The 21536-nt window shown below is 38.2% G+C and overlaps 1 protein-coding gene across 1 annotated transcript in view; it reads left to right on the plus strand.

Moving 5' to 3' along the window:
• Positions 1-656: 656 nt before the first annotated feature.
• Positions 657-21536, plus strand: part of DDX4 (DEAD-box helicase 4) — a 69222-nt gene continuing 48342 nt past the window's right edge. Inside the window, exons 1-3 of the mRNA XM_073802125.1 lie at positions 657-1174; positions 2219-2304; positions 11116-11176. Of these exons, the coding sequence (XP_073658226.1) occupies positions 2233-2304; positions 11116-11176 (133 nt within the window). The 5' untranslated portion in view covers positions 657-1174; positions 2219-2232. The remainder of the gene's footprint in view (positions 1175-2218; positions 2305-11115; positions 11177-21536) is intronic.

Here is a 21536-nt window from a genome sequence, read left to right on the forward strand (position 1 = left end):
AATTATGAAGTATTCGGGAATTTATTCAAAGATTCAGAGAACAGAAAGTGATGAAAATAGAACCCAAAATGAAAATGACACTTTTCAAGTAGAGCGTTGTTATTCCTTTTGGAGGGATGGGAAAATACGGAGGGATTTCCCTGACTTTTTGTGGGGCAGAACAAGAATATCTGATTGGTGAGAACATAAGTACCAAAATGACCTTCGGTCACCCTTAACTTTGGCCAGTAGCTCTAGGGATATAAACAGGTGGGCCACAAATCCAAGCGCTGATGAACGACCTACACCAGCAGAATTTCCTTCTTCCTTCTGGATCAGAGAGCGTCTCCTTCCCAAAGAGTTGGACCCCCAACTCTATAAGACAAGCTACTTTCTTCACAGTTTTCTGGGTATCAGCATGACAGTCTCATCCCTGCCTTCACTGGGAGGAAAAGGAATGCAACCTCCACCGGCCTCAGCCGTACGTTGAAGCACTCGGGAATCTCCCGGATGTGAAGCAAGCGCCTCAGAAATAGGCCAACTGCCAGGGACTGCAATAGGCAAAAGGGGAGAGGACGCTTAAAGAGGTAGGTGAGAAGGCATTTTATTCCTCTAATTTTTTTTTTTTTTTGCGGTACGCGGGCCTCTCACTGTTCTGGCCTTCTCCCGTTGCACAGCACAGGCCCCAGACGCGCAGGCTCAGCGGCCATGGCTCACGCGCCCAGCTGCTTCGCGGCATGTGGGATCTTCGCGGACCGGGGCACGAACCTGTGTCCCCTAGCATTGGCCGGCGGACTCTCAACAACTGCGCCACCAAGGAAGCCCTGTTTTCAACTCTGACTTGCAGCTCTCGCATACGGAAATCCTATAGCCACTCCAGTTTGAGGACCCCACCCAAGAATCTAGAGACAAGCGGCGCACGGCCAGCTCTCTACCCCAGGCCTAACGGACCACTCTGGGAGGAGCCTAATGGGTCGCGCCACTGCGGCCTAGAATGCCAACAAGTAGGGTAGGAGAGGCTGGAGATGGGGGCGGGACGGCGCGTCTGCCTGACCGCTGATTGGCTGAGGGCACTCGTTGCCTGGCGCCATTTGTTGTTGGAGGGGCTCGCCTGACGCAGCCTGCGTCCTGCACGTGCAGCCGTTTACGCGGCGTCAGCGCCTGCGAGAACTCTGGGAGAGCAAGCAGCGGAGAGGTGAGTGAGCTAGCGGCTTTTTCGGCCCCGTACGCGTCTCGTCCCGACCTTCTGGGCTTCCCAGTAGCTGGACTTTGGGCCGACTGAAGGACGGACGCGGTGGGCGGGGGTTTGAAGCCGTCCTTTGGCGTCATTCTGCTTTCTGCCGGAGGGTCCAAAAGCACCGTGGGTGCCCGAAGTCTGAGGTTGAGGCCTGCAGAGGAGGTGAAGGAGCCTTTTTGACCAGCCCCTGCTTGTCTTTTTCTCTGAATAGGGATGGTTGTAGTAACACTGTGTATAAATCCTCCTTGGTGAAGCCAGTCCTTTGTTGGAGGTATTCGGGCCACCTAACCACTGCTTCCTTCCCTGCCAAACTTCGAGGCCTTGATCCCCGCCCCCCCTCCAAGAAACTAAGTAAAAAACCTCAAGCTAAACGGCTTACCTAGTTTTGAAGGGAGGCATGTGAAGGGAGAAACCTTGAGTAGTATCTGAAAAATGTCCCCTCCCCTTAATATACAATAAGACGTTTGAGGACCCTTCGATGGAGACGATAAATTCTAACAACAGATTTTGGGAGAAAGCCTAAACATCAGTGGGGACATGGTGATTGCTAGAGTGATTAGGTAAGTGGTTCAACTGATTTTTAAAGAGAAAAAGGATGGACATAAATGCTGTCTCTAGGGAAGAAACAAAACTTAATTGCTTGGTTTTTTTTTTTTTTTTGCGGTACGCGGGCCTCTCACTGTTGTGGCCTCTCCCGTTGCGGAGCACAGGCTCAGCGGCCATGGCTCACGGGCGCAACCGCTTCGCGGCATGTGGGATCTTCCCGGACCGGGGCACGAACCCGTGTACCCTGCATTGGCAGGCGGACTCTCAACCACCGCACCACCAGGGAAGCCCTAATTGCTTGTTTTGCAAAAACTTTTTGGGAGGATCAACACTTAGTTGAGTAGTTTGGAGGGGTATATGTGAAATGATGAGGGTTTATGCTTTTAAAGATATGATTCTGATCTCTCTGATTCTAATTGAGGCTAAATGTGCATGTTTGTATTTTTATGAAAATAGAACTGGAAGCCACCATGGGAGATGAAGATTGGGAAGCAGAAATAATCAAACCTCGTATGTCTTCCTATGTTCCTGTATTTGAGAAGGTAATAAAATTCAAAGTTTGCAGTTATTAAATGCTGCAGATTTTATCGAAGTTGAAAATCACTGTGGTGAGAAAGTTCTAAATTACAGTTTGTTGTGCTTATCTCGGTGTGATTGTTATTAACTATCTCATGGCGAATGATGAAGAGGCACGCTAAGCCTCAAATAGAATAAAATAGTCTGAGGTAATTTGATAATTAAAAACTAAAATGTATATAATAATATTAACAATTTAATTTAAATCTCAATGATTTAGGACTTGTGGGTGAAAGCAAGCTTATGCTAATGTGGTTGAATGTTTCTGAGATACAGTCATATAGAAAACTGAAAAAATTTAATTTGATTTTGATTGATGTTTTGAATTCTGAAAATTGGTTTCCTACAAGCAGGGCTCTCAAGATAAAAACATTAGGCTGATTCAGATGGTAACATCAGTTTGATCTTCAAATGTACAAATCAGCAGATCTTTTTTCTCAATGGTGTTTGAAGAGTTACATTGGAATTCAGAAGAAGGGGTTATGGAGTGGGTTTTGGATTTCAGTTTTCACTTGAAAATTGACTTAATAGGGTGAACAGACTCTACTTTAGAAGATAGTGTATTTTAACGGGTTGCTTTTACATAAGTGTTACATACTTGAAAATGTCTCCAAAAGTTGATTTTTTTCCTTTTAGAATTTCCAGTTGGTGTTTATGTTAGTCAATTCTGACACTTTCTATTTCAAAGTGATGTCTTAGTGGAAATTCTTAATTTACCCCAAATCATAAGATAAGTAATTCTTTGTCTCAATTGGATTTGATCTGTATGTATATAAAGTTTATGTTAAAATATCTAAAATGTTAATCTGAATTTATCGTGTTTCTTGTTTTGGGACTTACTTTAGAAGTAACATCTTTTGTATGTTATCTTTTTACAGTCTTCCCATCATAAAAATATTGGAACACCATTGGGAAAAGAGGAGAAAAATCACCTAACAGTCTTGCTCACTAGCACAAATGCTCTGTTTTTAGTAAATTTTCTTCTATTTTTCCCAAACATGTTTTTATATAGATTGTAATGATAGTACATAATAATTTTTGATTTCAGCTTTTTCACTCTTCAGCATTAACTATTCCATATTACTAATTTCCTAAAAATAATTTCTAATGGTTATATAATATTTCATGGACTAGAGCTACCATAACAAATAATTTTCTGTTGGTGCGAATTTAAGATGTTGTTATCTTTCCACTGTAATATTGTCATGAATATCTACAGTTTATTCTTTGTTTTAATTTGGGAGTATTTTTTTCTAAAATGTAATTACTTGGTCAAAGAATATTTTATGGTTCTTTCTTTCCCTGGTTCTCAACAGATTTGTTCTAATACAAAGTTTAACTCACAAATACAGATGTTCTTCCACTTGGACTTGTCTAATTTTTATTTTTTCTTACTCTGAGATTTTGTCTTCACTAAATACTCTTCAAACAGTGTACTTACTGCACTGTAGCATGTTGTGCATGGTTATTGCAAAGGGTGTCTGAAATTGAGGATGGTCAACTGTCAGGCTTCTAGATTTACCTTTTGGAAATCTTTGTGCTATTCAGTAACATACTTTGTTTCTTGATATTGGTCATACTGAGTTGAATATTAATTTATGTTAACATTTCTACCTTATGATTCTTAGTATCTATTTGTGTGGGGCCAGTTTGTAGTAAACTTTTTGCACTTGTCTGCAAACTTAACACCTGGTACTGGTTGTGCAATTAGTTATTTGGCCTACTTGACTTGAAGGAACATGGTGCAATCAGTGGCTCTGTTTGCCTGCCTTGGTTGAATAAGAAATGTAGAAACTAAGGATAAATATATGACGTTTTTATGTAGGAAAAATGAGGTCTTTTCTTCAGCCTATTTTCTTTTTTTTTTTTTTTTTTTTTTGCGGTACGTGGGCCTCTCACTGTTGTGGCCTCTCCCGTTGTGGAGCACAGGCTCCGGACGCGCAGGCTCGGCGGCCATGGCTCACGGATCCGTGTCCCCTGCGTCGGCAGGCGGACTCTCAACCACTGCGCCACCAGGGAAGCCTGCAGCCTATTTTCTTTTAAAGGCACCATTTTGATTGGTTGTTCTAATTGAATTTCCATTTCAAGAGACAGCTGGGCTTCCCTTTTGTTCAATTTATATTGGCTCTGAGACCATCTTAGATTGGTAACAATATCTGTGATCAGCCTTTTCTTTTTTTTATTAATTTTTAAAAATTGGAGTATAGTTGATTTACAATGTTGTGTTAGTTTCTGCTGTATAGCAAAGTGAGTCAGTTATACATATACACGTATATCCACTCTTTTTTAGATTCTATTCCCATATAGGTCATTACAGAGTATTGAGTAGAGTTTCCTATGCTATACCCTAGGTCCTTATTATGTGATCAGCCTCTTCTGAATGCTTCTCAGGATCCTTACTTGGAGATTTAATATTGATACATGCTTATATAATTTTGAACTAACAGGCTACTATTCTGGTAGTTCTCAGAACTTCCCAATTCTAGTTTTTGAAGTGAGTGTACCACCTGAAGATAGAATAATAAAAGATGTGGGGTTGAGAGAAATTTGATAATGTTAACAGTTACAGCAGTCCAGAAAACCCAGTGGTTAGGCATTTGCACGTTGCATGCAAACTTGTTGGGATGAGTGGTGGAATGGATGAGTATGATGACTGTAACAGGATGCTGGGTTTGCTTGCTAGTTGTAATGTTTCTTGTTAGATGACCCTGGGAGTAAGTCTACACAGTGATCACTTCTGTCTGATCTTTTTGCCTTTTTTGTGGCATATTTCAAAGGCAGATACTCTTGTGATTAAAGTGGAAACAGCTTGAGATAATTAGTCCATCCACAATTATTTTATTAAGTAGTAAAAGCAAAGTTTGTAATAATTGTTTAGATAAGAAAGTAAAGTTCATGGCTTCTTTGTTCATGTTCATACTGCAGTTCTGAAGTAGCAGGGGAAAATGTGGTGGTTGGACATCGTTGGGTTGGCAGACCTAAGGAAGTTGATGTGCCGGAGCCTGAGGAAGATTTCCAGCAATTTCTGCTTCTAGTCATCAGTGAGATGTGGGAAGATACTGTGTCTCTTACTCAAGAGCACAGAAAATCATATATGTGGAATAGGAGCAAGTTGTGGGAGATACATAATATGTTCATCCAAATAAAAACCCAGGAAAGTGCTCTCACTCATCTCCCAAATCTAAATGACGGCATCAAGGGCAGAGTGACAAAAAAGTATGGGAAGGCTGAGAAGAAGGCTAAAGAGATTGCAATGATGGTAGAAATGTTGGTCGAGTTAGTCCAGGGGATAGAGAAAAGTGAATCCTCTTGAAGGAGGATTGGCAGTTTATGACCAAAGGATTCCAATGAACTGATGGAGATTGGCTGATGCCCACGAGAACCTAACACCAGAGAGAGAGTCTTTCGTTTTCTCTCTTTTTTCTCTGTATATACTCTGTCCTCACAGTAGGTTTGTGGTATAGTCTGCAGTTGATAACGTCGACGTGAGTTTTGATTGCTAAATGTTTTTGTTTGGGGAAATAACTTTTATTTGGAAAATGCTGTCACGTGCAGAAATTAGGGCTTAGATTGTAAGCATTTGCAACAGACACATTTGTTCCTGGGCTTTGGTTATTGTTTCTATTTTGAGGTGATTTGCTCTTTCTTATGTGACATGATAGGTCATCTGGAACCTTAGGTCTGTGTGTGATACATGACACTCAGAGTTGGAGTTCTCTAGCTCTGGAGGTGCTGAAGGAGCTGCATTAATTCTAGAAGATGACTCCATGCAGCAATTGCTGGAGAAACTGAAGAAGGGACCAGACTTCAACTGGGAATGTGAATGGGGCTGATCTGGCTGGGACTGATGAATCAGAAGAAGGGATGGAGGATGGTATTGTCTGTATTTGGGGGCTTTAATTTCTGTTTTAGATCATAGGAGGAGAGATGTATTTTGTTCAAAATTTAAATTTTACATGGCATGCTATCTGATGCAACCTATCTGGTCAGTTTATTTGGACAATGTAACTCGGCTTTATTTGACATGGAACCTAGAATAGGAGATGAGATCTTGGTATTGTGTACAAGTTGATTTAGTACTCTGATGCATTTCAGGGTATTCTGGGCATAAAATGGAGGATATTTGCAAAGGTCCTTAAAGGGCTGGGGAAGAAACACATGGAACTGTCTGCATAGGTCACTGAATGGACAGGGAAGAGGCATCTTCAAGGTTCGTAAGCTGTCCAGCTATAAGTTCGCTTGAGTAGCAGACCTGACAAGTAATTGAGATCAAAACTCTACCATGTTTTTAAAAAAAACAACTTAACATGTTAATGGAAGTATTCATTTGTTTGGAAAGACAAAAGATCTAAAAAAAAAAAGTAAGATATTCCAGAATTGAAAATAATAAGAGTACGTATAAGGTAAAAAGAAATGTGTTCATCAAAATGCAAATAGATTATTTGTAGCTACCTGTGAGAATCCTTATGTTTAAAACATTTTGAAATTTCTCAGTTGGTTCATTTGAATGGATAAAGAGGTTATAAATATTTTATAGCTAAGTGTTCTAAAAATAAGGTAATGTTAAGACCTGAGACTCATTCAGCACATTTTTATTATTATTATTATTTTTTGGCTGCGTTGGGTCATTGTTGCTTTGCTGGCTTTCTCTAGTTGCAGTGAGCAGGGGCTACTCTTCGTTGTGGTGCGGTGGCTTCTCTTGTTGCGAAGCACAGGCTCTAGGCGCACAGGCTTCAGTAGTTGTGGAGCGCAGGCTCAGTAGTGTGGCACACGGGCTTAGTTGCTCCGTGGCATGTGGGATCTTCCCGGACCAGGGATCGAACCCATGTCCCCTTCATTGGCAGGCAGATTCTTAACCACTGCACTGCCAGGAAAGTCCCAGCACATTTTTATTTCAGCCATACTTGGTGCTGGAGAGAGTGGTGAACGTGATAGGTAAGGGGCTCACTGTCATGGATGTTCTGTTTTACTGGGGGACACAGAATAAGCACATTGAAAATCAAATATAGAGTGAAAAATATTATGAAAAAAATCAGGAAACTCTGTGTGTGTGTGTGTGTGTGTGTGTGTGTGAGAGAGAGAGAGAGAGAGAGAGAGAGGGAAAGGGAGAGAAAGAGAGGGAGAGAGAGAGAGAGAGAGAGAGATATTGGGATGGGGTAGATTTAGATTACTTGGAGAGGAAAAGCTTCCCTGAGACTATGACTCATGAGCTGGAGACCTGAAGGAGTCCCAGTAGGACATGATGTGTAAAGATCCAGAGAAGGGAACAAACTTGGGGTATCAGGGCAACAGGAGGAAGTACAATGTATTAGTTTTCTATGGCTGCTGTAACAAATTACCACAACCTAGGTGGCTTACAGTAACAGAAAAATTTCTCTTACAGTTCTGGAGGCCAGAAGTTAGAAATCATGGTGTCAGCAGTGCTGTCTTCCTTCTGTAGACTCTAGGAGATAATCCATGCCTCTTCTAGCTTCTGGTGGTTATGGGCAGTCCTTGGCTTGTGGCTGCCTCTTTTTCTGCTGTCTTCACAGGCCTTCTCTGTGTTTGTCTTAATACCCTTTGCCTCTCATAAGGACACTTGTGATGACATTTAGAGCCCACTGTGATAATCTGGGGTAATCTCCTCATTTCAGAATTCTTTTTTTTTTTTTTTTAATTTTTGGCTGCGTTGGGTCTTCGTTGCCGCGTGTGGGCTTTCTGTAGTTGCAGCGAGCGGGGGCTACTCTTCAGTTGCAGTGTGCGGGCTTCTCATTGCAGTGGCTTCTCTTGTTGCAGAGTACGGGCTCTAGGGCACGTGGGCTCAGTAGTTGTGGCACACGGGCTTAGTTGTTCCACGGCATGTGGGATCTTCCCGGACCAGGGCACGAACCCGTGTCCCCTGCATTGGCAGGCAGATTCTTAACCACTGCACTTCCAGGAAAGTCCCAGAATTCTTAATTATATCTGCTCGATCTCTTTTTTCCAAATAAGATAACATTTACACCTTTCAGGAATTAGGACAATATCATTGAGTGGCCATTATTCAATCTGCTATAGCTAGTATGGCTGAAGCACAGTGAGATAAGACAAGATTGGTAGAAAATGAAATCCGAGAAGGAAAGAGAAAAGGAGAGGGAGAGGACCCTGGAGATAGTGGTGGACATAGAGCTGATAGGACTGGATGGGCTGGATATGGGGAATGAAAGAGAGAGTGATGCCAGGTTTTTAAATTTAAGCAACTAGATGGATGATGGTGCTCTTTACTGAAATGGGAAACATGTGGAAGATGAACAAATTTGGGAGGGGAAAAAAATCAAGAATTCTGAATTTGCTGTGTTCATTTTGAGATACCTAAGAAAACATGTAAGTAGGAATGCCAGTCAGTAGATAATATGAATTTGTTGCTTAGGAGAGGGATCAGAGCTATAGATACAAATTTGGGAATTACCTATATATTAATGGGGTTTAAAGCTGTGAGATTGGGTAAAGTTAGATAGAGTAAAATAGACTGAGGGCTGTGCCATGAACTGTGGGGCACTCCAACTTTAAAGGAACGTTAGAGGAGGAGCTGGCAAAGGAGATTGAGGAGGGAGTGGCCAGTGGGGCAAGAGGAAAACCAGGGGAGTGTGTGTTCCTTAAGCCAGAGAAGAATGTTGGAAAGAGGAAGGAGAGTCTGTTGTTTCAAATGCTGCTGAGAGTTCTGGTAGGATGAAGCATAAAAGTAGTAATTTTATTACATAATATCCTTATTATAAGCTTTTTCAGAGCAGAGGTGAGGATGGAGGCTAGACTAGAGTGGCTTGAAGGAAAAATGGAATATGAGAAAGTGGAGGCAGCAACTGTAGACAAGATGTTTTGCCTACAAAGGAGCAGAGAAGTGATGCAATAGCTGGAAGGAAATATGAAGTTAATTCATTTTTAAGGTAATGAAAAAGGTTAAGGATTTTTTATGATGAAAGGTGAATTTTGTTGAAAAAATTTTTTTAAAAAAATTTGCCTTGGAATGTATTTGGGACATTAAATTCCACAGTCTGAAGATTGTCTAATAATAGTAATTTTTCGATTCTTTGGTGCCAGAGTGTTTCATTACTTTTTTATCAGTTATATAATGCTGAAAGCATTATAACACTTATAAAACCAGCCCTTTTTGGGGCTCTATTCATCCAGTAATACTTTGGCCACTAGAAAAGAGAAAGAAGTCTTCAGGGTTTCAGTTTAAACAGGGAAAACTGGATTACTTTTCTTGTTTTAATGTCTATGGTAATCATAAATTGGAACTTTTTACTGTAGCCCAAGCCATTTCCAGGATTCTATTGTCTATTTTTAATAAGTTGGAAAAATAACTGGATGACTTTTGAGCTTTATAAAGGTAGTTTTTAAAGTCATTTAGTGTCTTTTGTGAAAGAAATTTTAGATAAAAGTATTACCTGAAGAGACCTACCTTGGTACGCTCCCTCCAGCTTTGGGTTTATTTAAAGGAATTTATTTGAAAAAATATTGTGATTCTTCTAATGCAATCAGTTAATTAAAGTATCATCTGTAAATTTTAGGTCACTTTTCGTTTTTAAATGATTGAATTCTGATTTTGATGTGCAAGAATTTCAGAGCTCTGTTCAAAAGTTTTGCCTTAAGTAGAGGAAGCTTGTTTGAGAGGAAATAAAGATTTAATGATGATAAGGACATCCTAGGAGTTGGAAGTGAGGAAAATGTTACTCATGTTGTCATTAACCCAGGAATACCCTGAGAAATGTTGGAAGGTTCCAAAATTAACTTGACATTTAGCTATGAATTTTCTGAGTCCACCAGTCGTTACACCATTGCAAGCATAATGCATATGTATTAATAGCGAATATATTTTGAGACTGAAGTAGGGAAAATGGGACAATCAGTATTTGGGAGCATTAAAGGCAATCTTGAACTATTTCTGTGACAAATTTGATTGAAATTAACCATGAATATTCTGACCTGTAGCTGGCGTCCACCATTTCATTGGATTTTTAGTGCACCTGCGAGATAACATCTGTAGATACACTGTTTTTAGTGCATAAGTGAGGTTTTCTTTGCTTTAGAATTAATTCTTTTTTTAATAATGTGAGTACATTAGTTTCACTTCATATAAAAACAATTGAAGTTTAAAAATAAATTTCTGTAGTGCTTTACTGTAGAAATTGTTATCTGCCACTCTCCTTCTGTGCTCTACTTTATTCTGTACAGATTTGATGAGTATACTGTAAAATACTGAACTCTGTAACCTATATTGTGTATTGGCAGGTATTGATTTACTCATGTATTACTTTGGTTATTGTAGTTATATAATAATAGTGTTTGATTATACTTTTCAAGTAGGGTGGCTAAAGTTTTATTTGAAGTTGGGTGTCAGCAAACTCCATACAGGGCCAGGTAGTAAACATTTTAAACTTTGAAGGCCTTATGGTCTCTGTTGCGACTTTGCTATTGTAATGCAAAAGCAGCCATCGACATACCTAGATGAATTGAGCGTGGCTGTGTTCCAGTAAAACTTTATTTACAAAAACTGGTAGCCCACCAGATTTCTCTTGTGGCTGTAGTTTGCTGACCAGTGTTTTAAGTGATATATTAATATGCTATACGTACAATGTTAAAGTGGAGGTGTTTTAGAGTAATTAATAAAGGAACATGCAGTGACTCAGAAAATCTTACATTCTGTAATTGTTTTGTTCTGAACAAAACCCAGTTGTTAAAATTTTGTAGTATTTGTGAGATAGATTACACATTTTTATTATTCAAAGTAGAAAACTAGTCTTTTTTTTTTCTTACAGGATAGGTATTCTTCTGGAGCAAATGGAGACACTTTTAACAGGACTCTGGCTTCATTGTCAGGTATGTGTTAAGGCAAAAATGTAAAACCGTTTTTAGGTTAAGGGCTTCATCCAGTGGATGAGGAGCTGACTAGTAGATGTCTTGTAGAGGATGTTTTCTAAATTTTCTAGTGAGAATTCATTCTGACTTGAATATTTTGGGTTGGGGGCCACTTACAGCTAAAGGAGAGAGGAGAGAGTGTAGTGCTGTAGAGTGTATCCTTTGATTTAGTAGGTTTGCTGTAAAACCTTTGCCCGACCTGGAAGTTGCATGTTTGGCTTTCAGGCTGCTTAGGGGATTGTCAGGGTTCCTGATATAAGGCAGTAGGAGATTGGACTCTGTAAGGTGTTGAAGCAGGTTGCAGTGGTGGTGACCTGTCAGGATAACTGTTTAAACCAAACTCATATCTAGATAATATGAGTTTCTTTGGGATCTGAAAACAAATTTAGGGGAGGTCCTAGGCAAATAAGAGAAACAAATCAAGATAAGGGAGCTGTTGTTTTCTCCTACCATTTATTTCCATCTGGTTCGCCTACATATTTTATAAAGTTGATGTGGATGGGAAGATGGGTGGAAGTGGTAGGACCTGGGCTAGGAAGTTAAACTTATGGCAGTAGTGTTTCATTTTGTTGAAGTCCAAAGCAGGCTGAAATGCTATTTCTACTATTTTTCTTCAGTTTTTCTTATTGTGGTAAAATACACGTAACACAAAATTAACTGTATTAACCATTTTTAAGTGTACAGTTCAGTGACATTAAGGACATTCATATTGCTGTGCAGCCATCACCACCATCTACCTCTGGAATTTTTTCATCTTCCCAAACTGAAACTTCGTGCCCATTGAACAATAACTCGCCAGTACTTCGTCTCCTCAGCTCTTGGCAATCACTGTTTACTTTCTATGAATTTGAGTTACTATGAATTTACTGTGAGTCTCTATGAATTTGAGTAACTACTACTTTTAAGTCTTACTCTGATACAAGAGAGGGCCTGGTGACACCAGGTAGTTTCATTTCTCTCATCAAAAATTAGTGGATGAAGTAAAACATTTTATAGTCTAGGAAGCTACTGGCTCACTGAAGCCTGTCCCAAAGTGAAAAAACCTGTGGAGAGGTAGTTTCTAAAATGTGAAGGGGAGTTCGAGAATCAGAGTTCATTGGGTTAAAGCAAATTTAATTCCCATGTTCACCTTAATTTCAGAGTAATTCTCTCTCTCTCTCTTTTCTTAGAGTAATTCTCTTGATAGAAGGAAGTTGAGTTTAGAAGAAATGCTTTTGCTATTACCAAGATGCATTTGTCTTTTGTAAACATTTAAATGCAGCGGTTTAATATAGAATATTCAGATTCTCAGAAGTTGATGAAATTTATGCCTGCTGAAACCCCAGCAGAAGGCTAACCACATGCATGTGTATGTACTTGAAGTATTCAAAAAAGAAAATTGGGTAAAAGTAATCTATACTTCTTAACACATCTATATGCATAGATCATTGCGTAATCAGGAGAAACCTTGTTCTGTGAGGTGTCAAAGATAATTTTTGTAAGGGAATGAAAGTTTGGGTCTATAGTATATTAAGGTATAACGTGACTTTGTAGTGAAATCATCAGTAAACTAGATTGAAATAGCCACCAACTAAAACCCTGGACTTTTCTTAGCATTAGATCTTGAATGTTCAGGCTAATGATATAAAATCAAATAATGAAAAATATAGATTGCCTGCTCACCTTCTGGATAACAAATACTTTGGTAGCTCTTTTTTAAGTAAAATATTTTTTTCATGAAAATAGATTTCCTTATTACAGAAATACATACTAGGCCAATGAATGCTATACTAAGTTAATACCTACATACTCTTATTGTAAAAAAAAATAGTGGAAAAACTTAAATATAGTTGTGAAAAGAAAGAAAATGAAGTGAAATCTTGGCTCCCAGGTTTAACCATGAGTGTCTGTTGACAGTCTTTCAACTCTGATTGTTTAGATTTCTGCATGAATCAACCAACTATGGATGAAAAATACTTGGAAAAAAATTCCAGAAAGTTCCCCAAAGCAAAACTTGAATTTGCCCTCCACTGGCAACTATATATATAGCATTTACATTGTATTTAGTATTATATGTAATCTAGAGATCATTTAAAGTATGTGGAGGATGTTAGGTTATATGCAAAGACGACACCATTTTATATGAGGGACCTGTGCGCCCAGGGATTTTGGTATCCTTGGGGGTAGGGGGTGGGTGGAGGGGATTAGGTGGTGGGTCCTGGATCCAACCCTCCTCCGATACCAATATTTAGCTCCCTCCCTTTCCCCTGTATACTCCACTCACACTTCTTCCCTTCGCACTCTCCTAATAGTTACCACACTTTTTGCATAAAAACCTATACTCAGTTTTTATATCATGGCTGTGTATATATCATTCATACGTGAACCATGTAATATATTATGGTTGCATTTCCTTTATTATTCAATCTTCTGTTTTGTTTTTTACTAGAGTTAATCATTACCTTGTTTACTTGATCTGTGTTTCTATTGCTAATTTACTTCAAAACCCTCTGCCAGAAGCACAGCTATTTATTCATATCTATTTATGTTCATAGTTTTTAACACATCTTTCTAAGCATGGATATGCATCAGACTATATTCATGGTTAGGTTCTATGACGTATACAGTGATCTATCAGTTTCATTTTTTCTTGATTCCTCTATCCTCTCCAGGATAGACTTGCCTCTCTAGCCTCTCATCCCAAGAATTACCCTTCACCTCTTTCGTGTGTCACCTTTCTTTTCCCTGAATCCCATGTTTTTTCTATCTTGATTCCCCTGCCTCCCCACTTCAGTGGAGCCCATTTTCCTGCAGCTTCTTGGGAAAGGAAGCATGGGAAAGAAATTTGAGAGATTGCAAATATCTTTACTTTCATAATTGATTCATAAAAACAGAAGATTGATTCCCACTTTGAGTAACATTTTAGGTTGGAAATAATTTTCCCCCAAAACTTTATAATTGCTTCATTGTACGTGAAATACTAGTGATGCTGCTTAGTTTGATATGAGTTCTGGTCCTTTGTATATGACTTTTTCTAAACTCTTCTAAAGCTTTTAGGATCTTACTTTGTCTTCTGTATTCTGAAAATTTTATGATTGTGTAACTTGATGTGGAACTTTTTATTTATTATACACTTAGTCTATATAGACACTTAGTGAGTGGGCCTTTTAAATCTGAAATTCATACCCTTTACTTATTTTCTTATTTTTTTCTCTGAGGATTATTATAATTTCATTTGAATGTTATTTCTGTTCCCTGTGCTGGTTCTTAGACTTCTTTTCCCTGTGTTTGTTTTGTTTCATGTAGGTGACTTTCTTCAGAAGTCTGGTGATCCTTGACTGCCTTTTTGTATTTAAGAGTGGAACATTAAAAACTCACCCCTGTGCCTGGACACAGCTTCTTGACTGATGGGTTCTACTCTTAAGTGATTGGGCCAGGGCTAGGCTGTTTTGTTGGGGAGAGCAGGTTTCTTAGAGAGGAATCATGTTGTGCTTTTCTAGAGGATTTAAGTTTTTTAAGCTCTCATTTCTTGTTTCATCCTTCCCTCCTCTCTCTTTCCTTGTTGTATTGAACAGATCCTGTGCTGCCTTTGCTGATTTCTTTTTTACCCATTTTTGAATGATTTGAATTCTTCCTAGACTAGCTATTAGAAGTGTCAGGGAATTCTTACTCCTCTACTTCCCTGAAGCAGCCATTCTTTTTGTGTGTGTGTTTTAAAAGATATGTTGTTACGTGTGCCTATTTTTTTGTGTGCTTGTAATTTTAACTTAGAAAAATGTTACTGTGCTGAAGATCTCATAATTTTTTCTTACCCCCCACCACTATGTTTATGACATATTCCTAATTGATAATTGATTGCATTATTTCTAACTACTGTATGGTATTTCATATACTTTATCACCAAGTTTTATATCCTCCCTATCCCCATGATGGACACTGTAATTACCTCTTATTCCCCTCCAGCACCACAAGGATGAACATTCTTTTACATGTCCCTTTATGGGTCTAAGTGAGAATTCTTTGGGTAATGGACTCAGGAGAGGAATTACAGGGTCATGGGGTGTATAAATACTTAATTTGATTAAATATTTAATAATTGCTTTCCAGAATAGCTATGTCAGTCTATACTCCCATAAGTAGGACCTGAGGGCTCTTATATTCCATTGACATTACTATTCAGTCTTGTGCTTTTAGCCAGCCTATTGGGTATATAGTAAAATCTCTGTTTTAAATTCGCTTATCTGATTATTTATTAGCTTAACTGTCTCTTCATATGCATGCATGTTATCTTTTTGGGTTTCCACTTCTGTAAGTTGCGTATCATATATTTAGTCCATTTTTCTATTGGGTTTGCTTTCTTCCTCTTGTTGATTGGCAGGTATTCTTTGTATGTTCAAGATTTTACACTTTTTTCTGATTTAGACGTTGTGAATATCTTCTTCCATTTATTATCTGTCAACTTTGTCCATGATATTCCTTGCTGATCAAAAATTTTAATTCAAAGCCATTAATTTTTTTTTGCTTTCTGATTTGCTTTTGCACTTTTAGTTAAGATGCTTTTCCCTACCTCTGTGTCAAAAAAGTAACCACCTAAGTTATCTTTAGAGTTTTACCTTTCACGTTTAAATTTTATTCATCCGAATCTGTACTTTAAAAAAAAAATTCATGATGGCCATATTTATTTGGGTGCCAAATCAGGACATAGTATATGTAGTATGAGTGTACATACAGGGCTCACAAAAAAGAATCTTTGACGTTAGGGTTTTTCTCGTCAACTTGGGCCATGGGTCTTCAGTGATAGTGGAGGTTTTTTTTTTTAAATCTTGGTAACATAAATGTAACATAAAATTTACTGTCTTAATCATTTTTTAAGGTAAAAAATGATTAAAAATTACTTTTTAGAGCAATTTTAGGGTCACAGCAAAATTAAAGGGAAGGTATAGAGTTCCCATAAACCCCCTGTCCTGACGCATGCTCTGCTTCCCCAACTACCAACCTCCCCCACCAGAGTAGTACATTTGTTACAATTGATGAATCTACGTTGGCACATCATTATTACCCAAAGTCCATAGTTTACATTATGGTTCACTCATTGTGTTGTATATTCTGTGGGTTTGCACAAATGTGTAATGACATGTATCCACCATTATAGTATCATACAGAATATTTTCACTGCTCTAAAAATCCTCCATGCTCCACCCATTCATCCCTGCCCTCTTCTTCAACTCCTAGCAACCACTGATCTTTTTATTGTCTCCATAGTTCTGCCTTTTCCAGAAGGTCGTATAGCTGGAATCATACAGTATGTGGCCTTTTCAGATTGGCTCCTTTCACTTAGTAATATGCATTTAAGCTTCCTCCATGTCTTTTCATGGCTTGATAGGTATTATTTTTTTTTCTTTTTTCTTTTTTTAGTACTGAATAACATTCCATTGTCTGAATGTACCACGGGTTTTTTGTTTTTTTTTTAAACATTCACCTACTGATGGACATCTTTGTTGCTTCCAAGTTTTGGCAGTTATGAATAAAACTGTTAGAAACATCCATGTGCAGGTTTCTTTGTGGACATAAGTTTTCAACTCCTTTGGATAAATACCAGGGAGCATAGTTGCTGGATGGTATGGTTAAGAGTATGTTTATTTTTGTAAGAAACAACCAGACTGTCTTCCAAATTGTGTCTGTAACATTTTGCATTCCCACCAGCAATAAATGAGAGTTTTTGTTGCTCCACATACTCCTCAGCATTTGTTGTTGTCAGTGTTATTGATTTTGGCCATTCTAATAGGTATATAGTGGCATCTTATTGTTTTAATTTGCATTTCTCTGATGTCCTGTCATGTGGAGCATCTTTCCATATGCTTATTTGCCCTATATTCTTCTTTGATGAGGTGACTGTTAAGGTCTTTGACCCATTTTTTAATTGGGTTTTCTTATTGTTGAATTTTAAGAGTTGTTTATTTTGGATAACAGTCTTTTATCAGATATGTCTTTTGCAAATATCTTCTCGCAGTGTGTGGCTTGTCTTTTCATTTACTTGACATTATCTTTCACAGAGAAGTTTTTAATTTTAGTGAAGTCCAGCTTATCAATTATTTCTTTAATGGATTATGCCTTTGGTGTTGTATCTAAAAAGCCATTGCCATTCTCAAGGTCATCTAGATTTTCTCCTGTTATATTCTAGGAGTTCTATAGTTTTGCATTTACATTTAGGTCTGTGATCCATTTTTAGTTAATTTTTGTGAAGGGTGTAAGGTCTGCTCTAGATTCTTTTTTTTTTTTTTTTTTTGCGGTACACGGGCCTCTCACTGTTGTGGCCTCTCCCGTTGCGGAGCACAGGCTCCGGACGCGCAGGCTCAGCGGCCATGGCTCACGGGCCCAGCCGCTCAACGGCATGTGGGATCTTCCTGAACCGGGGCACGAACCTGTGTCCCCTGCATCGGCAGGCGGACTCTCAACCACTGCGCCACCAGAGAAGCCCTAGATTCCTTTTTTCTTTTTTTTATACCATGTGGATGTCCAGTTGTTCCAGCACCATTTGTTGAAAAGATTTTCTTTGCTCCATTTTATTGCCTTTGCTGTTTTGTCAAAGATCAGTTGACTATATTAATATGGGTCTATTTCTAGGCTCTCTGTTCTGTTCCATTGATCTATTTGTTATTTTGCTAATACCACACTGGCCTGGTTACTATAGCTTTATAGTAAGTCTTAAAGTTGGGTAGTGTCAGACCTCCAACTTTGTTCTCCTTCAATATTGTGGTGGCTGTTCTGGGTCTTTTGTCTTTCCATATAAACTTTAAAATCAGTTGTTGATATCCACAAAATATATAACTTGCTGCAATTTTGATTGATATTGAACTTATAGATCAAGTTGGGAAGAACTGACATCTTGACAATATGGAGTCTTCCTATCCATGAATGTGGAATTATCTCTCAGTCTATTTAGTTTTTCTTTGATTTCATTAACCAGAGTTTTACAGTTTCCCACATATAGATCTACATATTTTGTTAGGTTTATACCCAACAGGTTCATTTTTTGGGGTGTTAATGTAAATGGTAATGTGTTTTTAATTTCAAATTCTACTTGTTCATTGCTGGTGTGTAGGAATGCAGTTAACTTCTGTGTAATAACCTTGTATCCTCCAACCTTGCTGAAATTGCACGTTAATTCCACAGGAGGTTTTTTTGTCAGTTCTTTTGGGTTGTCTACATTGGTGATCATGTCATTTGTGAAAAAAGACAGTTTTATGTTGTATGTCTTCCTTCCCAATATGTATACTTTTTAGATAGAACTTCCAGTATGATGTTGAAAAGGAGTGATGAGAGGGCACATCCTTGCTTTATACCTGATATTAGTGGGAAAACTTTTGAGTTTCTCATTATTAAGTATGATGTTAGCTATAGGGTTTTTTTAGCTATACTTTATCAAGTTGAATAAGCTCTCTCATCTTAACAATTTTTAAGTGTACAGTTGAATCCATCCTTTTGAATATGGTGTGAAATAGAGATCATTTTATCTGCATATGGTAACCCAGTTTTCCCGGCACCATCTGTTAAGCATTCTGTCTCTTCCCTCATGATGTCTGATGCAGATTCATCTCATGCAATTTTATTCTTTTTTTTTTTTTTTTGTGTGTCTTGAAGCACTGGACAAATCTACCATTCATTGAATAGTAGTAGAAGTAACAAGCATTTAGGCTTTTCCTCATTTCAGTGGGAATGCGCCACATTTTTTATAATTAAAGTGTAATGTTTGCTTTAGGCTTCTGTTAATTTTTTTTTCAGTCATGCCAAGGAAGTTTCTTTCCTTTCTGCTTGACTATTAGTTTTGTTCAGGAATGGCAGTTGAAAGTTAGCCAGTGCTTTTTTTTTTTTTTTGGAATTACTGATTTCTGTTGTTTTTCTTCTTTAAATATTTTAGTGTAGGGAAATAAATGGATTTTCTATTTTATTTTTTAAATTAATTTATTTAGATTTTATTTATTTATTGGAGTATAGTTGCTTTACAATATTGTGTTAGTTTATATTGTACAGCAGAGTGAATCAGCGATATGTATACATATATCCCCTCTTTTTTGGATTTTCTTCTCATTTAGGTCACCACAGAGCACTGAGTAGAGTTCCCTGTGCTACATAGTAGGTTCTCATTCGTTATCTATTTTATACATAGTATCAATAGTGTATATATGTCAATCCCCATCTCCCAATTCATCCCACCTCCCCCTTTCCCCCTTGGTATCTGTATGTTTGTTCTCTACATCTGTGTCTCTATTTCTGCTTTGTAAATAAGATTGTCTATACCAGTTTTTTCAGATTCCACATATATGTGTTAATATACGATATTTGTTTTTCTCTTTCTGACTTACTTCACTCTGTGTGACAGTCTCTAGGTCCATCCGTGTCTGTACAGATGACCCCATTTCATTCCTTTTTATGGCTGAGTAATATTCCATTATATATATATGTACCACATCTTCTTTATCCATTCCTCTGTTGATGGACATTTAGGTTGCTTCCATGTCCTGGCTGTTGCTGATAGTGCTGCAGTGAACATTAGGGTGCATGTGTCTTTTTGAATTATGGTTTTCTCTGGGTATATGCCCAGTGTTGGGATTGTTGGGTCATATGGTAGTTCTATTTTTAGTTTTTTAAGGCATCTCCATACTGTTCTCCATAGTGGTTATATCAATTGGATTTTTTTTTTTTAACTTGAACTAACTTTGTGTTCCTAGGATAAGTTTCTAGGATAAATTCATTCCTTGGATAAATATAGTTATTTTATTGCAGTATTGGATGAAATCAGGTGTTTTATTTAGCACTTTTTGAATTATATAAGATTGGCCTGGGGCTTCTCTGGTGGTGCAGTGGTTGAGAGTCTGCCTGCCGATGCAGGGGACGTGGGTTCGTGCCCCGGTCCGGGAAGATCCCACATGCCACGGAGTGGCTAAGCCTGTGAGCCATGGCCGCTGAGCCTGCGCGTTTGGAGCCTGTGCTCCGCGATGGGAGAGGCCACAACAGTGAGAGGCCCGCGTACCGCAAAAAAAAAAGAAAAAAGATTGGCCTGTAGTTTTCTTTAAGTTGTTCTCATTTGATTCTGTTTTCAGGCTTTTCATTTAAAAGAAAAATAAGCTCTGGAACATGGAAATTACCTGCTTTTTATAAGTTTAGTAGAATTTGTCCACAGAAGTGTCTAGGCCAGGCCAGGTTCTTCTTAACTAAATAATTTTTTTTTATTGAAGCATAGTGTACACACAGATTCAGTATTTTTAATTGAGTAATATACATATCATAAATGTACAGGTCACTGGAGTTTTACAAGCTGAACACTCCCTTGTAACCAGCACCCAGATCAAGAAACAATGCATTATAGGAGGACCCTAGAAGCCCTCCTGTGTCTCCCTTCAAGGTACAATCCCTCTGTCAGGAGTAACTACTATTCTGATTTCTAACAGAGACAGGAAATCTTGGGAAGAGTATACAGAAACTTTAGTTGATTGAAAGGTATGTTAGTCTGTTTCTTGAGCCTAAAACATTTCCTGTTGACTCTAAGGGCTTGCCATTTCTTATACACAAGTTACTTTCTTATGTATTTGAGTATCATTGCAACATTTGCTTTATATGTTGATTCACTATAGAGAATGAGTGAGTACTTTATTCCTTTTTCCATTTATGTCTTAGTGATATAGCTTGGGAACTACCAGTCTTAGACCAGTGCTGTTCATTAGGACTTTCTGCAAGGATGCAGATATTCTCTAGTTGTACTGCATTTGGCTGTTGAACTACAATTTATATTTGATTGTTGAGCACTTGAAACATGACTAACATGACTCGTGCAACCGAGTAACTGAATTTTTGATTCTATTTAATTTTAATTAATTTTGAAGTTAAATAGTCACATGTGGCTAGGCACTACTGTATTATACAGCATAGCTTTAAAATTTGAGCCAGCTAAGGCATGGCTATTCTCATCTTGTATATTTGGGGAGAGCCTGGCAAACATTAGAAACTAGTGTTTGGAAAATTGTTAATTTTTCTGGCTGTGTCCTTGCCTGGAATGTTCTTGTCCTTGTAATGTCCCCTTCCCTTTTCTCTTTACCAAAAGCAAAGCTACTTCTTACTGTGATGCTGAAATTGGTACTTCCTTCATGAGGAGTCCCTTGAATGTTGGAGCAGTTAGATTTTTGAATAGATCTTCTTAAGTTGGCTTTGAGCTTTCCGTCATCTGAGAGCATCTGAGCTTTACCTATTTACTACTACCTGGAACTCAGAAGCCTTTAGGTTGCTTGATGAAATGTTTAGCCTGATCAAGAGAGAAGGAAACTAGTATGAATTGTGATACCAGAAT

The sequence above is a fragment of the Tursiops truncatus genome, chromosome 3 (assembly GCF_011762595.2).
Source record: "Tursiops truncatus isolate mTurTru1 chromosome 3, mTurTru1.mat.Y, whole genome shotgun sequence".
NCBI classification, from domain to species: Eukaryota; Metazoa; Chordata; class Mammalia; order Artiodactyla; family Delphinidae; genus Tursiops; species Tursiops truncatus.